The 15,167-nt window shown below is 37.5% G+C and overlaps 3 protein-coding genes and 1 non-coding gene across 6 annotated transcripts; 2 read left to right on the top strand and 2 right to left on the bottom strand.

Annotated features, from left to right (window-relative positions):
* Nucleotides 1-725: 725 nt before the first annotated feature.
* On the bottom strand, nt 726-8,223 carry LOC110812995 (nuclear factor kappa-B-binding protein). 3 transcript variants are annotated; one of them, XM_088216129.1, is made up of 10 exons: nt 7,763-8,223; nt 6,190-6,680; nt 5,952-6,088; nt 5,363-5,476; nt 5,171-5,254; nt 4,748-4,927; nt 3,521-3,677; nt 3,095-3,255; nt 2,894-3,014; nt 726-2,697 (listed from the first exon to the last, which is right to left on the bottom strand). In XM_088216129.1, the coding sequence occupies exons 2-10, from the start codon at nt 6,505-6,507 to the stop codon at nt 1,120-1,122; spliced, it is 2,850 nt and encodes a 949-aa protein (XP_088072255.1). In that variant the 5' UTR covers nt 6,508-6,680; nt 7,763-8,223; the 3' UTR covers nt 726-1,119. The 3 variants fall into 3 exon arrangements, with proteins under 3 accessions (XP_088072255.1, XP_088072263.1, XP_088072261.1); XM_088216137.1 differs by having other exon boundaries at nt 4,748-4,924; XM_088216135.1 differs by having other exon boundaries at nt 6,190-6,607.
* Nucleotides 8,224-9,477: 1,254 nt separating this feature from the next.
* On the top strand, nt 9,478-11,177 carry CCB1 (cofactor assembly of complex C). The gene is made up of 4 exons (XM_022039927.1): nt 9,478-9,950; nt 10,160-10,284; nt 10,388-10,540; nt 10,636-11,177. The coding sequence occupies exons 1-4, from the start codon at nt 9,588-9,590 to the stop codon at nt 10,823-10,825; spliced, it is 831 nt and encodes a 276-aa protein (XP_021895619.1). The 5' UTR covers nt 9,478-9,587; the 3' UTR covers nt 10,826-11,177.
* A 26-nt stretch (nt 11,178-11,203) lies between these two features.
* Nucleotides 11,204-14,509, bottom strand: LOC110812965 (cytochrome b-c1 complex subunit Rieske-4, mitochondrial-like). The gene is made up of 2 exons (XM_022039926.2): nt 14,160-14,509; nt 11,204-12,129 (listed from the first exon to the last, which is right to left on the bottom strand). The coding sequence occupies exons 1-2, from the start codon at nt 14,347-14,349 to the stop codon at nt 11,486-11,488; spliced, it is 834 nt and encodes a 277-aa protein (XP_021895618.1). The 5' UTR covers nt 14,350-14,509; the 3' UTR covers nt 11,204-11,485.
* A 152-nt stretch (nt 14,510-14,661) lies between these two features.
* TRNAK-UUU (transfer RNA lysine (anticodon UUU)) lies at nt 14,662-14,734 on the top strand. The gene has a single exon. It is a non-coding gene; the product is annotated as a tRNA-Lys (tRNA).
* The last annotated feature ends 433 nt before the right edge of the window (nt 14,735-15,167 follow it).

Raw genomic sequence — 15,167 nt, 5'->3', positions numbered from 1 at the left:
TAAAATATGATCAAATCTTTTAAACCCTTACGAATTTACCGACTGCTTTTTAGAAGGATGTCCACGAATAGTGTGCATATAAAAATTTTCACCTTTCAGAAGAATCTAGACGGCCCAAAGACAAAAAGTTGATGACGATGACAACCATTCTGTCGTTAGAATTACCCAGAAAAATATGATACCCTGTCCTGACAAAGTAATTCCATCCTTAGAATGCAACCAAACAAGTTAACAACTTACAACTTGTTTCAAAAGGTCACTGAGTACGACATTCTAGCCACTAGAGAATGAGAAAATGATTAACCATGGGCCAAAATGCAACTGTCGAACTAAATATGAACAGAATAATAGACGAAGCCATAACTCTCTCCTTCCCACTACAATTGCTAATCTTTTGCTCGCCTAGTTTATCTGGCTTCGACATTCAATTTGCTACCCGAACCAGTAAAGCCACTGCTAATCAATCATCCATAATCCGGCCTGCCGGATCCTTACAACTATAAATTCAATCATTCAACACCTTACTATGATGCGTCTGCCATTTCGCTATGCCAATATCACCATTTACACAAACCACATGGACAATTGTTAGAAGTGACCTATAAGTATCAACCTACCTATCTCAAACACCATTCCTTAAGTTTACTTGCTTCTTCGCCTACACTTTTTGTGTGGGTGCAAACACTTGCCACTCAGAGAGAGAGAGAGAGAGAGAGAGAGAGACAGACAGAGACTGGGGCAATTAATAGCCTCCAAAAATTATTGAGTAATTTGCAGTCAACAAGAGAACGCAAAAAATCCCCAATGATAAATTAATATTTAATATTTAACTCACCTACTAAATAATAGGTTCCTGGACCTTCCATCCTTGCCACAACTTCCCGCGCACCTGCCCATCTAACATCTAAGATATATACATGGTGTCAAGTTTCCTCTCCTGTAGGTATGTACAAAGAACCTATACCAGGGATTGTATACTCCTGTCTGCAATTCTGCTGACCATGAAACTGTCTTCCTCCTAACAAAACAAGTTACAGAAGCCCCTCTTTTGCATCTTGTATTCTGTCTTCCTTCTTGAGCTTGCCTTCACGAAAAAAAAAAAAAAGAGAGAAAAATATGCTATTGATTCCATGATCTAAGGTATGGTTTTCCCATTGAATCATGTAAAGCAGAATTCTGATGAGGCAGGTTCATCCATCCCATGTCATCAGGCATCAGGGTAGTAGATGGATCACGCCCACCCAAGAAGTCCAGTGGATTAGCAGCTTGTGATAAACCATTGCCAATTCCAGATGGGGCCCCGCCAATCATTCCGTAGTTCCTTGTTCCAATCAATGGCTCGGCAGAGCCCACAGAATCAAACTGCCCACCAGAACGTAGTTGGCTGCAATGAGATAGAACACTGAATAGGCTCTGATCTGAATTGTTTCCATTCCCGATGGCTGGGCCAACACCAACACCATCCGAAACAGTCCATCCACTGCGAACTTGGTGCTGACCAGAAAACCAGTTCTGACTTAAGAGCTCCCTATTATTCAGCTGGGACTGGATGGGTGCTGACATACGGACAGAACTAACATTCCAATCTGGCATGCCTAGAGGTGACAAGTGTTCTTGCCTTGGAATTAAATATCTACCTCCCTCAGAATAAATATTCCCTGAGACATGTTGCATGTAAACCTGATTCTGCCTCTTTTGCCCCTGCTCCAGTTGCAGAGATGGCTGCAGTTGGTCCTGGATGTGGCCACCAGAAAACCTGCCTTCCTCCATCAGCATATTGTTTCGTGGCTGGAAATCCAATTCTGTGTGTTTATGCTCATGGTTGTATGATAGCATCCCCTGGCCCTTAAAGAGAGATTGAAGTAGCTCACTACGGTCCTGGTTTGCGAAAGAACCAAAGGAACCACCATTTGACTCTCTATTCAACAGATTTCTCCTGGTATCTTCTTCATGCAAATTTGACTCTAGATCAATCAAATGGCTCCGATGTTCTCCATTAGGATGATGATGAGCAAGTGACGACCCAATAGTAGACGAATATTCACGGTTAGCAGTAGAATCATAGTATGGGTGTGTCAGGTTGACTGCTGGCCACAGATCTCCAGCAGAAGAAAGACGGAGTCCTTCATTGATGGTAACATTAGCATCATTCAAATTCCCTGAGCGCTCAGACAAATTTGAGGAAGTATTATCTGACCTTGAGGCACAATTATTGCCTATGGAATCCATACCCCTTTGCTTCAATTCATCACCACTGCTAGGGGAAGAAACCTGCAGAGTGGACTTCAACTCATCACCACTGCTAGTGAAAGAAACCTGCAGAGTGGACTTCAACCCATCACCACTGTTAAGTGGAGAAACCTGCAGAGTGGACTTCAACTCATCACCACCACTATAGGAAGAGATCTGCGGAGTGGACTTCAACTCATCACCACCACTAAGTGAAGAAACCTGCAGAGTGGACTTCAACTCATCACCATCACTAGGGGAAGAAACATGCAGAACAGAATCATTCTGCAGGGAGCCAGGTCCTGAATCTTCATTGTCTTCCATGATCGATTCATGGTCTGTTTCTATACTGTCCTGATCCAGAGCCGCGCTCTCAGTATCCTCTTTGTCGTCATCCTTTTCACCCAGGTAGAGAACAGCATTACCCTGATCCTGAGGCATTGTCTCAGGGATCCCTTTCCCTTCGTCCTGTGTGTACATATAATAACAATTCAATAAGCTTAGCCAATAACAAAGTTGCCAAGTTTCAGTAAGTGCAATGAATATTCAAGTTAACATCATCTACGTATAACTATAGGCATATATTGGATAACTGGTACAAGTTAAACTGCAAAGAAGAAAAGGATAGAAGGCGATAGAGAAGGGGGAGCGGAGAGTAAACGACCTCCAGATTCACTTTGTTTTTCAGGTCAATCTCCAAATACTTGATCATCTCCCGTTTCTCTAACTGTATGTTTTTCCAGTTTTCATATGCTCTGGGCAGATCTTTATTTGCCAACTGCGACCTACATAGATAAGAACGCAATTTTAAGAGGGAGAAATCAAAGAGGTTGCCATGTAAAGAAATCTCAACCACAGAATCTACCAGTATTCTCGCAGTCTCTTGCGTTCCTCTTCCACAAATACTTCATATGGTTGCACGTGCAGACGATCAATATTACCCAAGACACGGTTAAGAGACCTAGACTGAATGCTTTTACCAGACTGCTTCATATTCGTTACCAGTTGATGCTGCTTCTTGCTAATCTACAATATATCAACATTACAAAATCAGAGACGGGCATCCAAAAAGCATCAAACCTTTTTTTTTTTTTTTGAGAAGCAAAAAGCATTAGACTTGACTTCATTTACACCAAATTCTCCTACTCTCCAGAACCTTATTTATTCCAAAGATTCCATATGATTTGATTTAGTCAGCACCAAATGAAATTATAGACGTTATAAACCATCTTAGATTACCAAATCTTCCTCTTAGAGGCTCATAAATCAGTAAAGAAACAGAAAAGTTGACCTTCAGACATGACATGTATTTGGCACCATCACTTAGATGGATATTATGCTTCTGTAGATTGTCTCCTTCTCTGGATCTTGCTCCCAAATTTTGCATCTCATTTGAAGCAGTAGAAAGATTCTTAAATTTTCCTTTGCCAAGCCCTTTCCTAGACACCCTGATATGCACGGCGGATAATGAAGTTAATTTATTGGTGGGAAACATCAAAAACGTAAATCATGAAGAAACAAATACAGCAACCACAATCCAATAATATGACCACTAAGAACAAGAAACTAAAACCTTTTCCAATTATCAGTGCATGGAAATGACTCCTCATTTTGCACACAAAGATGAGATCCAGAATCACTAATGTAAACAATATGTTCATGAAAGCCAAGTGAAGTAGAATCCAACAATAAAAACAAAGAATCATCAGTTTCCAGATAAAAGACAGCAAAGAAGCACACTAGAACACAAAAGCAGTAAAGAACATAAAAATTTCTTCTTTTCATTAACAAAGAGAGAAAAAGGGATTCTACAAGGAGGAGAAAGAGTTAGACTCCCAGCAAGGACCATACGTTCTTGCACAAGGACCATTTTCTTCTTTTCATTAAGATTTTATGTGCGTCATCGTTTCTCAAGGCCATCTTCTTCATATCTGCATGATTCAATTTTTTTCTGATGTCCCTGAAGGTACCCCCAGCAGGAACCACAAGAATGAAGACTGCAATTACTTGTTATAGTCTAAAGAATGATATAATGGAGTCCAGGCTCCAAATCATGTCAGTTCAATTTGCCATACCATTTATATTCCGCATGAGGGTTAAGAAGCTTTACAACTCATATAACATCTAGATTCTAGAACACAAGACCCAAATAACAACAAAAATCAGAAAGTGGAACCAATTTTCTATTGGATACTACTAATTCCTTTCGATGAAATGGCTAAAAGTAATCTGTGTGCAGTTATTTGATAAGACGCACTCTTAATATGTATTTTATATACCTCTACAATACATGCACAACCATAGGCAACGAGAGTGAAGAAAGTTAAAAGAGAGACAGTAATTCAGTTTATTCAAATCATTCAGAAAGAAAAACGCATATCAACAAAGAGAATCTCACTCATGATTTGAAACAAAAATAAAGCACCAAAAGAGTCTCATTCATATAGATCCAAGAGGTCAGGGGAAACAACTCTGATACTGCAGTTCAGTGAAAAAGGGGAAAAAAACAATAGATCACCTCTTATGAGGTTCTCCGCCCTTCATTCCAGAAGAGTTCTGATTATCACTACTAAAAGCTTTCTCATCTGCAACCCAAGAACAAGATTCAGATGTAGCCATGATGTCCTGCTCCAGGTCTCGAAACCTAGATCCATTAGCACGGGAAGGGACTTTTTCCTCCATATCCCTTCTAGACCTACTAAAGAAATTATCAAGCCAATCCAAATAAGATTCAAAATCATGATGACAAAAGTATTAGTAATGATTCCAATTGATTAACTCAGAGGATTAAAATAAATAAAAAATGATAGTAAGATAATAATCAAGGCATTGCTAGAGCTTTATTTCATAAAGAGAAAATTAATATGCATACAAAGGAACACTATTATGTCCGGAGTAAGGAAACATTGACCACAACAGGAAAAATATAGAAAGTATCAACCTCCGTATCTTTTGCACAATCTCCCTTTCTGGATCCTTGTAGCTTTCCCATCTTTCCTTCAACTTCTGCAAATAGCCTACCATACTGCAAGAATACAAACCCCAAAAAAATGAGTTATAGCATCATCTTTAGGATTTTCAAAAATCTCTTTTGCACAATTTATTTATAAAATGTTGACAATGCTCCACGTACTCAAAATGATATTTCTGCATTTCTGAGTAATATGCTTGTTTATCGCGCTTTAAGCATTGCTCTTTATGAATAACTGCATCAGGGTGAAGATTACCAGAACAAAGCGCTGTACCCCTGTAAGCATATCTTCTAGTCAGATTAAACCCTTCCAAGTTTTTGTTAGCGTCATCGACCAGTTGAAGATCGTGATCGTTAAAAGAAGAGATATACCAAAAGGAAGGAAGCCAAGTATCAAACAAAAAGAAAATAAGTGCCCTTTCACCATAAAACAGGCAAGAGAACGTGACTGGCAGTGTTAAGAGGTGGTCTCAAGTTAAAACCAAATATGATCTTTACAACATATAAAGCAAACTAATAAAAAAAACTACTTTCTTGCAACAAAGATACAGAATTCAACACAGGAACAAATGGGAAAATCATGAAAACATAAACATAAATCAACATAACGGACAAACACATGCACATAAACTCAGAGTTGCATTCAGAACCAATATTATTATCTTCCCATTTTTTTCTTAGTCACCATGTTCTTAAAGTAAATATTTAAGTGCATCTGTGATAAAACCAAGGTTCACATATCAAAACTTGCCATTTGAACATAGGGTTCCCAAAGTGAAAATTATCCCCGGCAAACAAAGCTTGCACAACTTGCTGCACATCTGTTCCTCTTGGAAGAAACTGTGATAGAAAAGCTCTTTCATCTTCTGATAAATAACTTTGCCAAGCCTGTGAGACAGATAAAAGCAAAAAACATAAGTCTCCTTCAAAATCGAAATTACTTTCAGCAAACGTGCTTGGAAAAGATGCCAGAGTTAAAGTCCAGTCACCTCATAAGAAAGCACCTCAGTCAAATTCCTCAAGTCAAATATTTCCATAGGAACTGAAAAAACATCTGCCAAAACATTCTGACAATGTGGAACAGTATCAATGAAAGGCCTCACATCCCTCCAACTAATGCCAATTTGCTCCCTTTTGGCAATGACCTTTTTTTGGTTTCTGTCCCACTCAAGAGAAATGTAAGATCTTGCGTTTAGATCATTTTTTGGTAAATCTAGTTTTTTCTTTTTTATTTTCTGTTTCTCCTTAGAACTGCAACCTGTAACGCTAGCACCATTTAATCGTTTTCTCCGCTGATCAGCAGCCATTTGTACAGAATATCAAAACAATCCCCAACAGAACATTATACCAGCTTAAAAGCAGATTTGTCTTGGTTACATCAATCAGCCACTAGCCTCCACATGCTAACTGAAAATCACCGTCGATAAACATATCGTGATTTCATTTAATTGCAAGCCGTCAATGACAGCAACTGAATAACCTAAAGATTAAAGAAGTGCCAGTTCAGCAATAAAAAGCTCATTATCAAAGCTTTTCATAATTTATCAGGAAAAGGAAAAAGCGTGTCAAAACAATCAGGAAACTACAAGTTGAACTAGTATCATGTCATGTACATGCAAACAAAAACACTTTTATAGATGTAGATAAAGAAATGGTTTTAGCCACTAATTATTGTAGCTTTCTATCATTATTGGGAAATGAGCATCACATTACATGGAAAATTAATGAATAAAAGCCGCCCATAACTTCATATATAAATAGGTAACAAAGAGAATGTTGCTCCTCACTGATAACACATCCATTACAGCTCGAGTATTGACACTGAATAGTTAAATTCCTTAACAACGTCAATAATTCTCCCGTCCAACTGAAAAATGACACGTTAAAAAAACACTCCGACACCTTAAACTGATAAAGGCCTTATGTGTGCATGTTTGACTAAACCATTATTACATCGGTGTCATGTATTGCAATAGACGTCACATAATGCAAGAGAATATATCCCCTTGCCTCCCTGACCCTCCTTTTCCCTCATCCCAAATCAACAATATTAACTATATTTGCTCTAAATTAAATAAAAAAATACTACCAAATATACAAAACCAAGCCAACCAAAAGCCAAAACGAGCCCAATGAATCCAAACAAAAACCCCAACTTCCTTCCAGGACATACAATATCAATAAGCACAATACTAATCCAACAGTCACCTACACCCCCCCCCCCCCCCAAAAAAAAACAACCCCAATTTTTAAACTCCAACTAAGATAAATGGAAAAGGAGATATACATACCATATCAATATACCAACCCCCCATATCAAAAGAGATATACATACCATATCAATACACCAACCTCCCATCCCAGCTAGCTCAATAACCAAAAAAAAAAATATATTATAAAGTACCGTAAACAATAAAAAAAGCATAAGACAAAGTTCCAACGTAATCAAAACGACGGTATAATGATAACTTCTTTCAAATTTAAACACCCAAAGACCAAAAATAAAAGAAAAAAAAAAGAAAAAACCCTAGAAATCGACGCGAAAGAGCAAATAAACCGTACCTGTAATCCAGTCAATTCTCGGCTCCGAGTCTTGAAAACCCCCAAAAAAAATTAGAAAAAAGACCCAAGAATTCGGAAACAACAAAAAAAACTAGAGATTTCACGCGATAAGAGAGAGAAAGAGAGAGACGAAGAAAGGGTTTCGCGTTCTATCCTGTTTGGCTCACGCGAGAGATATAGAAATAGAGAGAGAAAGAGAGCGAGACAAAGAGACAGGTACCATACATACAAAACGCAAATACATCACGATAGAAGGATAGAGGATGTGAGAGAGAGAGAGATCAGACGAGTGTGGTTTCTCCTCCTCGGAACCGTTAAGTGAACATTGAATGGTTCATTCGCGCGTTTGAGAGCGTGGCTTGGCTCCAGCCATGAGTCGGTGACTGGATTCTACTCCTCCTCTGATTGGCCTACGTTGTTCTGAATTCCGTTTGGTCCACAATCTCAGGCATACACTCAATCATCTCTTTTTTCTTTTCTTTTTCTTTTTCTTTTTTTTTTCTAACAATCTATCATAATAACCTAAATAATAATGAACACTTAAAAGCACCTTTTTATATAAATTTTCATATATTTTATTTTTTAATTACTTTTTTTCTTTTCGAGTAAAATTTTGATATTTCGTCCGCTTTTACGAAGATCGTTACAAATTATTTATATCTTTTAATTTAAATATCAACATAAATAGATATCTTTCTATTATATGATATTTTATATTAAAAATAATTAATACTAGATGTATATTAATGATTATTATCTATAAAAATTAAATATTGTTTTTATAGTTATCGAATTTTTATTAATTTTTTATTTTAATTAAATTTATTATTAAAACATTTCATGTTATATTTATATTATTATAATTTTTAATAATTGTAAGAGACAATGGGTATGTTTTTTTTTTGTTTGTTTTATCTTGATTTAAACATCATCTCCTACTTTCAATTTAATTAAAATTAAATAGAATTATATTTTATTTTAGTTTATATTTTTTTGTACGTAATTATGAGTTTTTTTTTTATTTTTAGTTTTTAAATAACATTTTGACTCTTTGGAAATTCTTTACAACATAATTTTGGGTTAAAAATGAGGATGTAATATATTACATATATAATACGTGATATATAATTAAGATTAAATGTGAAACACGTTGGGAATTGGAGCTCGGCTCGGCTCGGCTCGGCTCGGTAATTTTGGTTTGTTAAGGAGGGCAAGTCTTTTGGGTCGCGTAGACTTTGAAGTTGGAAAGTAAACGTTTTATCCTTTTCTTCTTTCTCTCTCCTCCCTCTGTGTAAAAACAAACCAATTCACATTTTTCTCGTTTTTGGTCTTTATAATAATATTTATTATTTAAAAATAATATTAATTTCAATTCAATTTTTTTTAATAAATTTTAACTGATATATTTAAATATATATATATATCTTATAAACCATTAAAATAAAAATATACAATGAGAGTAAATAATAAAAATTATATCGAATAGCATATTGGAAAAACAATAGACCACTCAATTATTAATTATATTGGCAGATATTTCAACTTATAAAAGAATTAATTATTATTTAAGAAATAATTTAATCATATCAATTTCTGGGTATCAACAAGTACTAATTTTTATAAACAATGAATTCAAAGCATATGAATATAAAAGATATATGCATACACACACACACACACATATATATATATATATAGTCGTTTAATCTGGGCCATTCAATTGGTTTACTACATTCACAAGGTGGACCGTGTCACGGACGTGGCCTCTGCACCGCTCAAAAACCTCAATCCTCCATCATCCTTCCTCTCTGCAACTCGCACGAAAATGGCAACAAAACTGTTATCCCCACCACACCCACACCCTTACCCTTTCTCTTTATATTCTCTTCCTTCAAAACTGAGCTTCAGAGACTCGACCCAACACCGACCATGGCTGCGGCGAGTTCGAGTTCCGGGAAGACCCCAGAGGATGTTTGTCGGCGCCTCTTTGCAGGATTCTATATTATCTTCTTCATCATATGCTCTGGTGGAGCATCTGCAACATCATTTCGGTCAAAACCCAGACTCCATTTTCTTGCTGGCGGAGAGCGTGGGGTATTCATTAGCTAGCTACTATACTTCTCTGGGTCTCTTCGTTATCTCTGTGCCCGGTCTCTGGTCCCTTATTAAACGCTCTGTTAAATCCAAGGTGCTTTACCGACTTTTCGTTTCCTTTATAATCATCCTTCACTATCCTCTAGGTGTTACTTGGAATTTGGAGATTTAGTTGAAAATTTATGCTTGTTTTTTCTGCTTCGATATGGTATGATTTAGATAGTTACTTCTGTACTTTTTGAAGCTTGTTAAAGAGTGTTGTTTGATTTCTGGAGCTAATACATGGATGGAGTAGAGTCTCAGATTGTGCAGAAGGCATTCATAGGCGAAGGAGATGAGAAGAAGGCACCCAATCAGGTTGCAGGAGAAATCTTATCTTTTTTCACCCGCAACAATTTTACCGTCATCGATAGAGGAGAGACAGTCACGTAAGGCTAACCCTCTGCATTGGATAGTGTTTACTGAATGATACAGTGCCTGTCTGGTATGTGCTTACTGAATGATAGGATATGTGTTTCATTTGATTTGAAGGTTTGAGGGGATGATGGTTCCTAGCAGGGGCCAAGCAGCATTGCTCACATTCTGCACCTGCATTAGCTTGGCTAGCGTTGGTCTTGTGCTCACCATAACTTTCCCGGATGTGGGTAACAATTGGTTCTGGATCACAATTCTTAGTCCCTTGGCGTAAGACCCTGATTTTTCTTTTTGTGTAATGAAATGTTTCTTAGTTATTGACTGTCAAGGACAACGAAAAATAATGCTGGTTTGATGGAATACAGAGGGTTATATTACTGGAAACGAGCATCAAGAAAGGAACAGATCAAGGTCAAGATGATGGTTGCAGAAGACGGGACCCTGTCCGAGATCATTGTTCAAGGGGATGACCAGCAAGTTGAGCAAATGAGGAAGGAGCTTCAGCTTAGTGAAAAAGGAATGGTCTATGTCAAGGGCATCTTTGAAAGATCATGAAGATCACAAGAGAGTCGACCAGTAGCCATAGGAGGCTAGGAAATGACACGGTTTTCCTCTGTATGCCACCAAATTTTGAGATGCAAAGCTATAGATATTCACAGTATAAACAGATGCCATGCCAGTATTATTCTCTAGTTCAAACTTAATCATCCATATTGTCAAGAATAGAAGCTCATGTCAAAATCTAGCTTCCCCAACTTATTTAGTTAAGTTTCAAGGTAGGTACAGAATAAGAGCAATGATTAGACTATGCTGCAATTTTTAAAGATCCTATTTCAGTTGAAAGGGAATGATTTTGTATATTGGAACTATGCCTCATAAATGCCATGGTGTACCGTCCTCACAGACACATGCCAGCATGACTATATTACAATATTTTACCAGAACACTGTAGAAATATTGAATAAAATTGTATGATAATAATGTCTGAGATAATCCAGCACCAAGTTTGTGCAAGCTCCAGAAAACGCTTGCCAACTTATTCAAACTTAAGAGCAGCACTGATCAGAACAAATTACAGTTTGAGGGTTACATATAGGTTCTAACCAACCCGAATGGGGAGCAATAAACAAAAGATATTTGACAAGTCTTCGACATTATCTGGGTAAGCAAAGAAACCTTAACATCCAAAGAAACAGGGACACTTTCCTTAACTTATCAACCAATCAGCAACTTGTTCTCATCCAAGAAGGAGTAAGTAGGTACCTCCAGATTGTAGGGTGCCGGCCCTTTTCTAATCCTGCCTGATATGTCATAATGAGATCCATGACATGGGCAAAACCAGCCTCCAAAATCACCAGCATTGGGCAAAGGGATGCAACCAAGATGTGTGCAGACCCCAACCACAACCAGCCATTCTGGATTCTTGACTCTCTCTTCATCTGGTTGTGGGTCGCGAAGAGATCCCAAATTAACACTGTTTGCCAACTTGATATCATCTTCAGTTCGGCGCCTGATGAAGACAGGCTTTCCACGCCACTTGACAGTCACAGTGGTGCCTGGCTCAATGCTGGAAAGATCAACCTCAATAGACGCCAGTGCAAGAACATCCTTACTGGCAGACATGCTCAATACAAGCTTGAGGATGAGAAGACGGATCAGTGAAGCATATACAAACCTACCTCCACTCAGAACAAAATATGCAAATGCTCGCTTGCTGGGGTCACCTGGAGGGTAACGCTCATGGTTGTACTCATCATAGACAATCTTTGGGCTGGGGTTCTGAACAGCAGCCACCGTCGGAGGAAGACCTATAGTCAGGCTATTTTCATTTCTTGGAGTAAGTGACTCGGAAGCAAAACCTGAAACAACCACCATGACAAAGGACATAACATCTTCACTGCATATTCCCAACACTCAAGCAGCCAAGAGAGATAGAAAAGTGTAATGCTGGAGAAAAGAACACACAAAGAACAGTATATACTCTCTTAAAAAACACTATGCACAATTGCAGTTAGACCAATTAATTGCACTTGAAACAGGGCACATGCTAACCCATAAGGGTTAATACAGTAATCTCAATCTTTGACAATCTGGATAATACTATGGGAGCAAAAAACTTGGTGCACTAAGCATTTTAGAAAGGTTTGCTTGAGAGGAAATTTAATCTCAAGCAAAAAACTAAAGAATCCTTGACCATCCTACCCCAAAAAAAAAAAACGGACTAAGACTAACACTAATAATAATCTTGCTAAATCTTTGAAGGGTAATAATCGGCTCAGAATGCCACTAAAATTCAGGGGATTGTTTCCTCAAAACTGAGGCAACACTGGCACGTCGTTCTAACCCGGAATCTTACTGAATGGGAGATCGAGGAAATTGCCAAAATAGGGCAAAATAGCTGACCTTGAATCTTCTTCGGAGAGTCAAAATACAAAGGATGAACCAGCATGGAATTTAACAAATTGGCAACTTCTCATTAAGATCTTACTACTTCTTGTAGCTCAAATAGGACAGAATCTTTGAGATGTTTCCCATGGAAACACATATAGGAAGGTAACCTCCCGCTCTGTGGCTTTCTTTGAGTGGGAGGCCTCTTGAGGTTTGCATTCTCAAAAGGGACAACTGCAAGAAAGAGAGATTGCATCCCAGAAACTAGTACCCGATTTTTGTGAAAGAAAAAACAAAGCCCCTTACCATTTTCTTTTAAGGTGCTTTGAGGGGAAAAGACTATGTGACAGCTATTAGTCAGTTGATTCTCAAGTGGATGAAGAGTGGGTCCATTCAAGATGAATGGTCTGGACATAGTCATGGCCACAAGTCGAAGAATAAGCTGTTCATGGACTATTTGTGGAGAGAGAGAGAGAAAGAGAAAGCGAAATAAGAGTAGCTCTAAGGATGTTGTTTCTAATTTTGGTTGCTTTAGAGATCAATGGTTCCTGCCCTTGAGAATTTTGTTTAGAGGTATCCTCTCTTCCATGGAGAAGACCTTGGGGATTGATATTTTGTACAATCATTTTCTGTAAACTCCTTCACATTGATATTTTGTATTATTATCTTTTGTAAATTCCTTCTTTTTAATAAATCCTTAGTGCCCTTCTAATAAATCTTTCGTATTTTTCTTTAAGAAAAGGCCAATATAAGTCAGTTCAGTTCAGAGTTTGTACTCTTGGTAAATTCAAAAGCACCTCTCTTCTCAATTTTTATGCTTTGTTAATATTTCCTTAGGGGGCAAAAGAATCCATGAAATAGACAAATCATGACATGCAAATCACATAATGCCAGCTTATCAATCCTAGAGAGTTATGTAGTTATAGTATAGGTGTGTCAACCTCCTCACATTAGTAATTCACCCAAGAATATGTTTTACCAATGATAACTTCATAAGTGACAACACAAATCGCTACAGAAAAGTGAATGAATGGCAACAAGGCAACTTAGCAACCTTTTCTATAGATATAAACAGCAAAAAGGCGCAACTTAAAGTTTGAATGGACGAGATTATCTAAAAATATTAAAGCTTCCTCCTCTAGTTCATACGCGTGACGAAATCAGTGTGCATTCGCCTTCCACCAGTTTGTCATTGATCCTACAGATTTATCAGCAAAACAAAATTCCTACCTAGCTAGATTATATAGTCAATAACCGATCGGTAAATTGTGAAATGAAAACACAAAAATAATCCGTAAATTGGTGAAACCAGCCCAAAACAGACATTAAATGATAAACACAACCCAACGACCACCATCTCCCAACCCCTGAATTTTGCTAGGATAATATGGAAAAAAAGATCAAAGCTTTTACAAGGTAGAAGCAATAAAGATCTATTTGCAGCAGCAAAAAGAAAATTTAGAAACAAAGAAGATGAAAATTAAGAAAAAAGAACCCTAACCTCTGCACGGAAGATGAAAGAGAAGAGAATTGGTGAAGCCACCCGTTGATCTAACATCATCAGCGGACGAATCACCGGTGGTAATCAGATTCCTGGAAACGAATCCTGAAAGGGCATGGTGGGGCTTCCAGGAGGATGACGGTGATGATGAAGCAAGACTGGAGAGCCGTCTAGCTGCTGCTCTTAACATCTCTTCTTCTTCTTCTTCTTCCACCAGCGGGATTTTCTCTTTCCTCTATCTGACTAGAAAACCAATTTTCTGGCCTCGGAGTTCGATATTCCCTTCCTCTAAAAAGTCTATTCCTTTGCAAACTATTTGGGAATCCCAGAAGATTAGCAGGAAGAGAAGGGGGAAGAAAACCGGTAACCATCTCAGGAGGTAGCGGCTCTAGTATCGACACGTCATTTTGTAAACGGCGACGTATTAAAATGTGCTTTGGGCAAAAATCGCCAATCGAAGCAGTAATGCGATGTTATAAAAACTATTGACACGATTCCCACAGCCGTCTTAGCTCAGCTGGTAGAGCGCATGGCTTTTAACCATGTGGTCGTGGGTTCGATTCCCACAGACGGCGATTTACTTTTAAAATTATAATTTTTTTATATTTTTTATTTTGTTTAAAACTATAATATATATACAAGTATTTGCAAATATAAAACTATGTTATAGTAATTAATTTGACTAATATTATATAATCCAGTAATCTAATTAAAATATATAAAATAGAAGAATGCTATTGCGATAATGTTAATTAACTTAAAATTTTAATTTAAACAAAATGCATAATAATATAAAATTTGACTTGAGTTTCCATAAAATCATACAAAGAAAAATGTAACTAATTTACAACCATGAAAAGGGGAATTAAAATCATTCTTCATCCCCGCAAAGAAACCCAGAAATCGACTGGACATCATCATCCCGGCGGTTACCATTAGCAGAGTCTCTTCATGGCAAGCCGGAGTGATGATGATGATCATCACCATAATTACTAGAAAGCAGCTGGG

Source organism: Carica papaya, chromosome 1, assembly GCF_054855325.1.
Source record: "Carica papaya isolate Zhongbai chromosome 1, ASM5485532v1, whole genome shotgun sequence".
NCBI classification, from domain to species: Eukaryota; Viridiplantae; Streptophyta; class Magnoliopsida; order Brassicales; family Caricaceae; genus Carica; species Carica papaya.
The sequence above is the reverse complement of the archived record's forward strand: the minus strand, read 5'-3'. Positions and strand labels throughout refer to the sequence as shown.

Bases quoted from the DNA above. Each gene is read 5' to 3' on its own strand.
- LOC110812995 (XM_088216129.1), bottom strand. From the start codon at position 6,507: ATGGCTGCTGATCAGCGGAGAAAACGATTAAATGGTGCTAGCGTTACA. The intron at 6,089-6,189 runs GTGACTGGACTT...TCTGTCTCACAG, and splicing joins CTGAGGTGCTTTCTTATGAG to GCTTGGCAAAGTTATTTATC. The intron at 3,678-4,747 runs GTGATCTATTGT...CGTGCATATCAG, and splicing joins GGCGGAGAACCTCATAAGAG to GGTGTCTAGGAAAGGGCTTG.
- CCB1 (XM_022039927.1), top strand. From the start codon at position 9,588: ATGGCAACAAAACTGTTATCCCCACCACACCCACACCCTTACCCTTTC. The intron at 9,951-10,159 runs GTGCTTTACCGA...GTAGAGTCTCAG, and splicing joins AACGCTCTGTTAAATCCAAG to ATTGTGCAGAAGGCATTCAT. The intron at 10,541-10,635 runs GTAAGACCCTGA...GATGGAATACAG, and splicing joins ACAATTCTTAGTCCCTTGGC to AGGGTTATATTACTGGAAAC.
- LOC110812965 (XM_022039926.2), bottom strand. From the start codon at position 14,349: ATGTTAAGAGCAGCAGCTAGACGGCTCTCCAGTCTTGCTTCATCATCA. The intron at 12,130-14,159 runs GTTAGGGTTCTT...TGGTTGTTTCAG, and splicing joins CTTTCATCTTCCGTGCAGAG to GTTTTGCTTCCGAGTCACTT.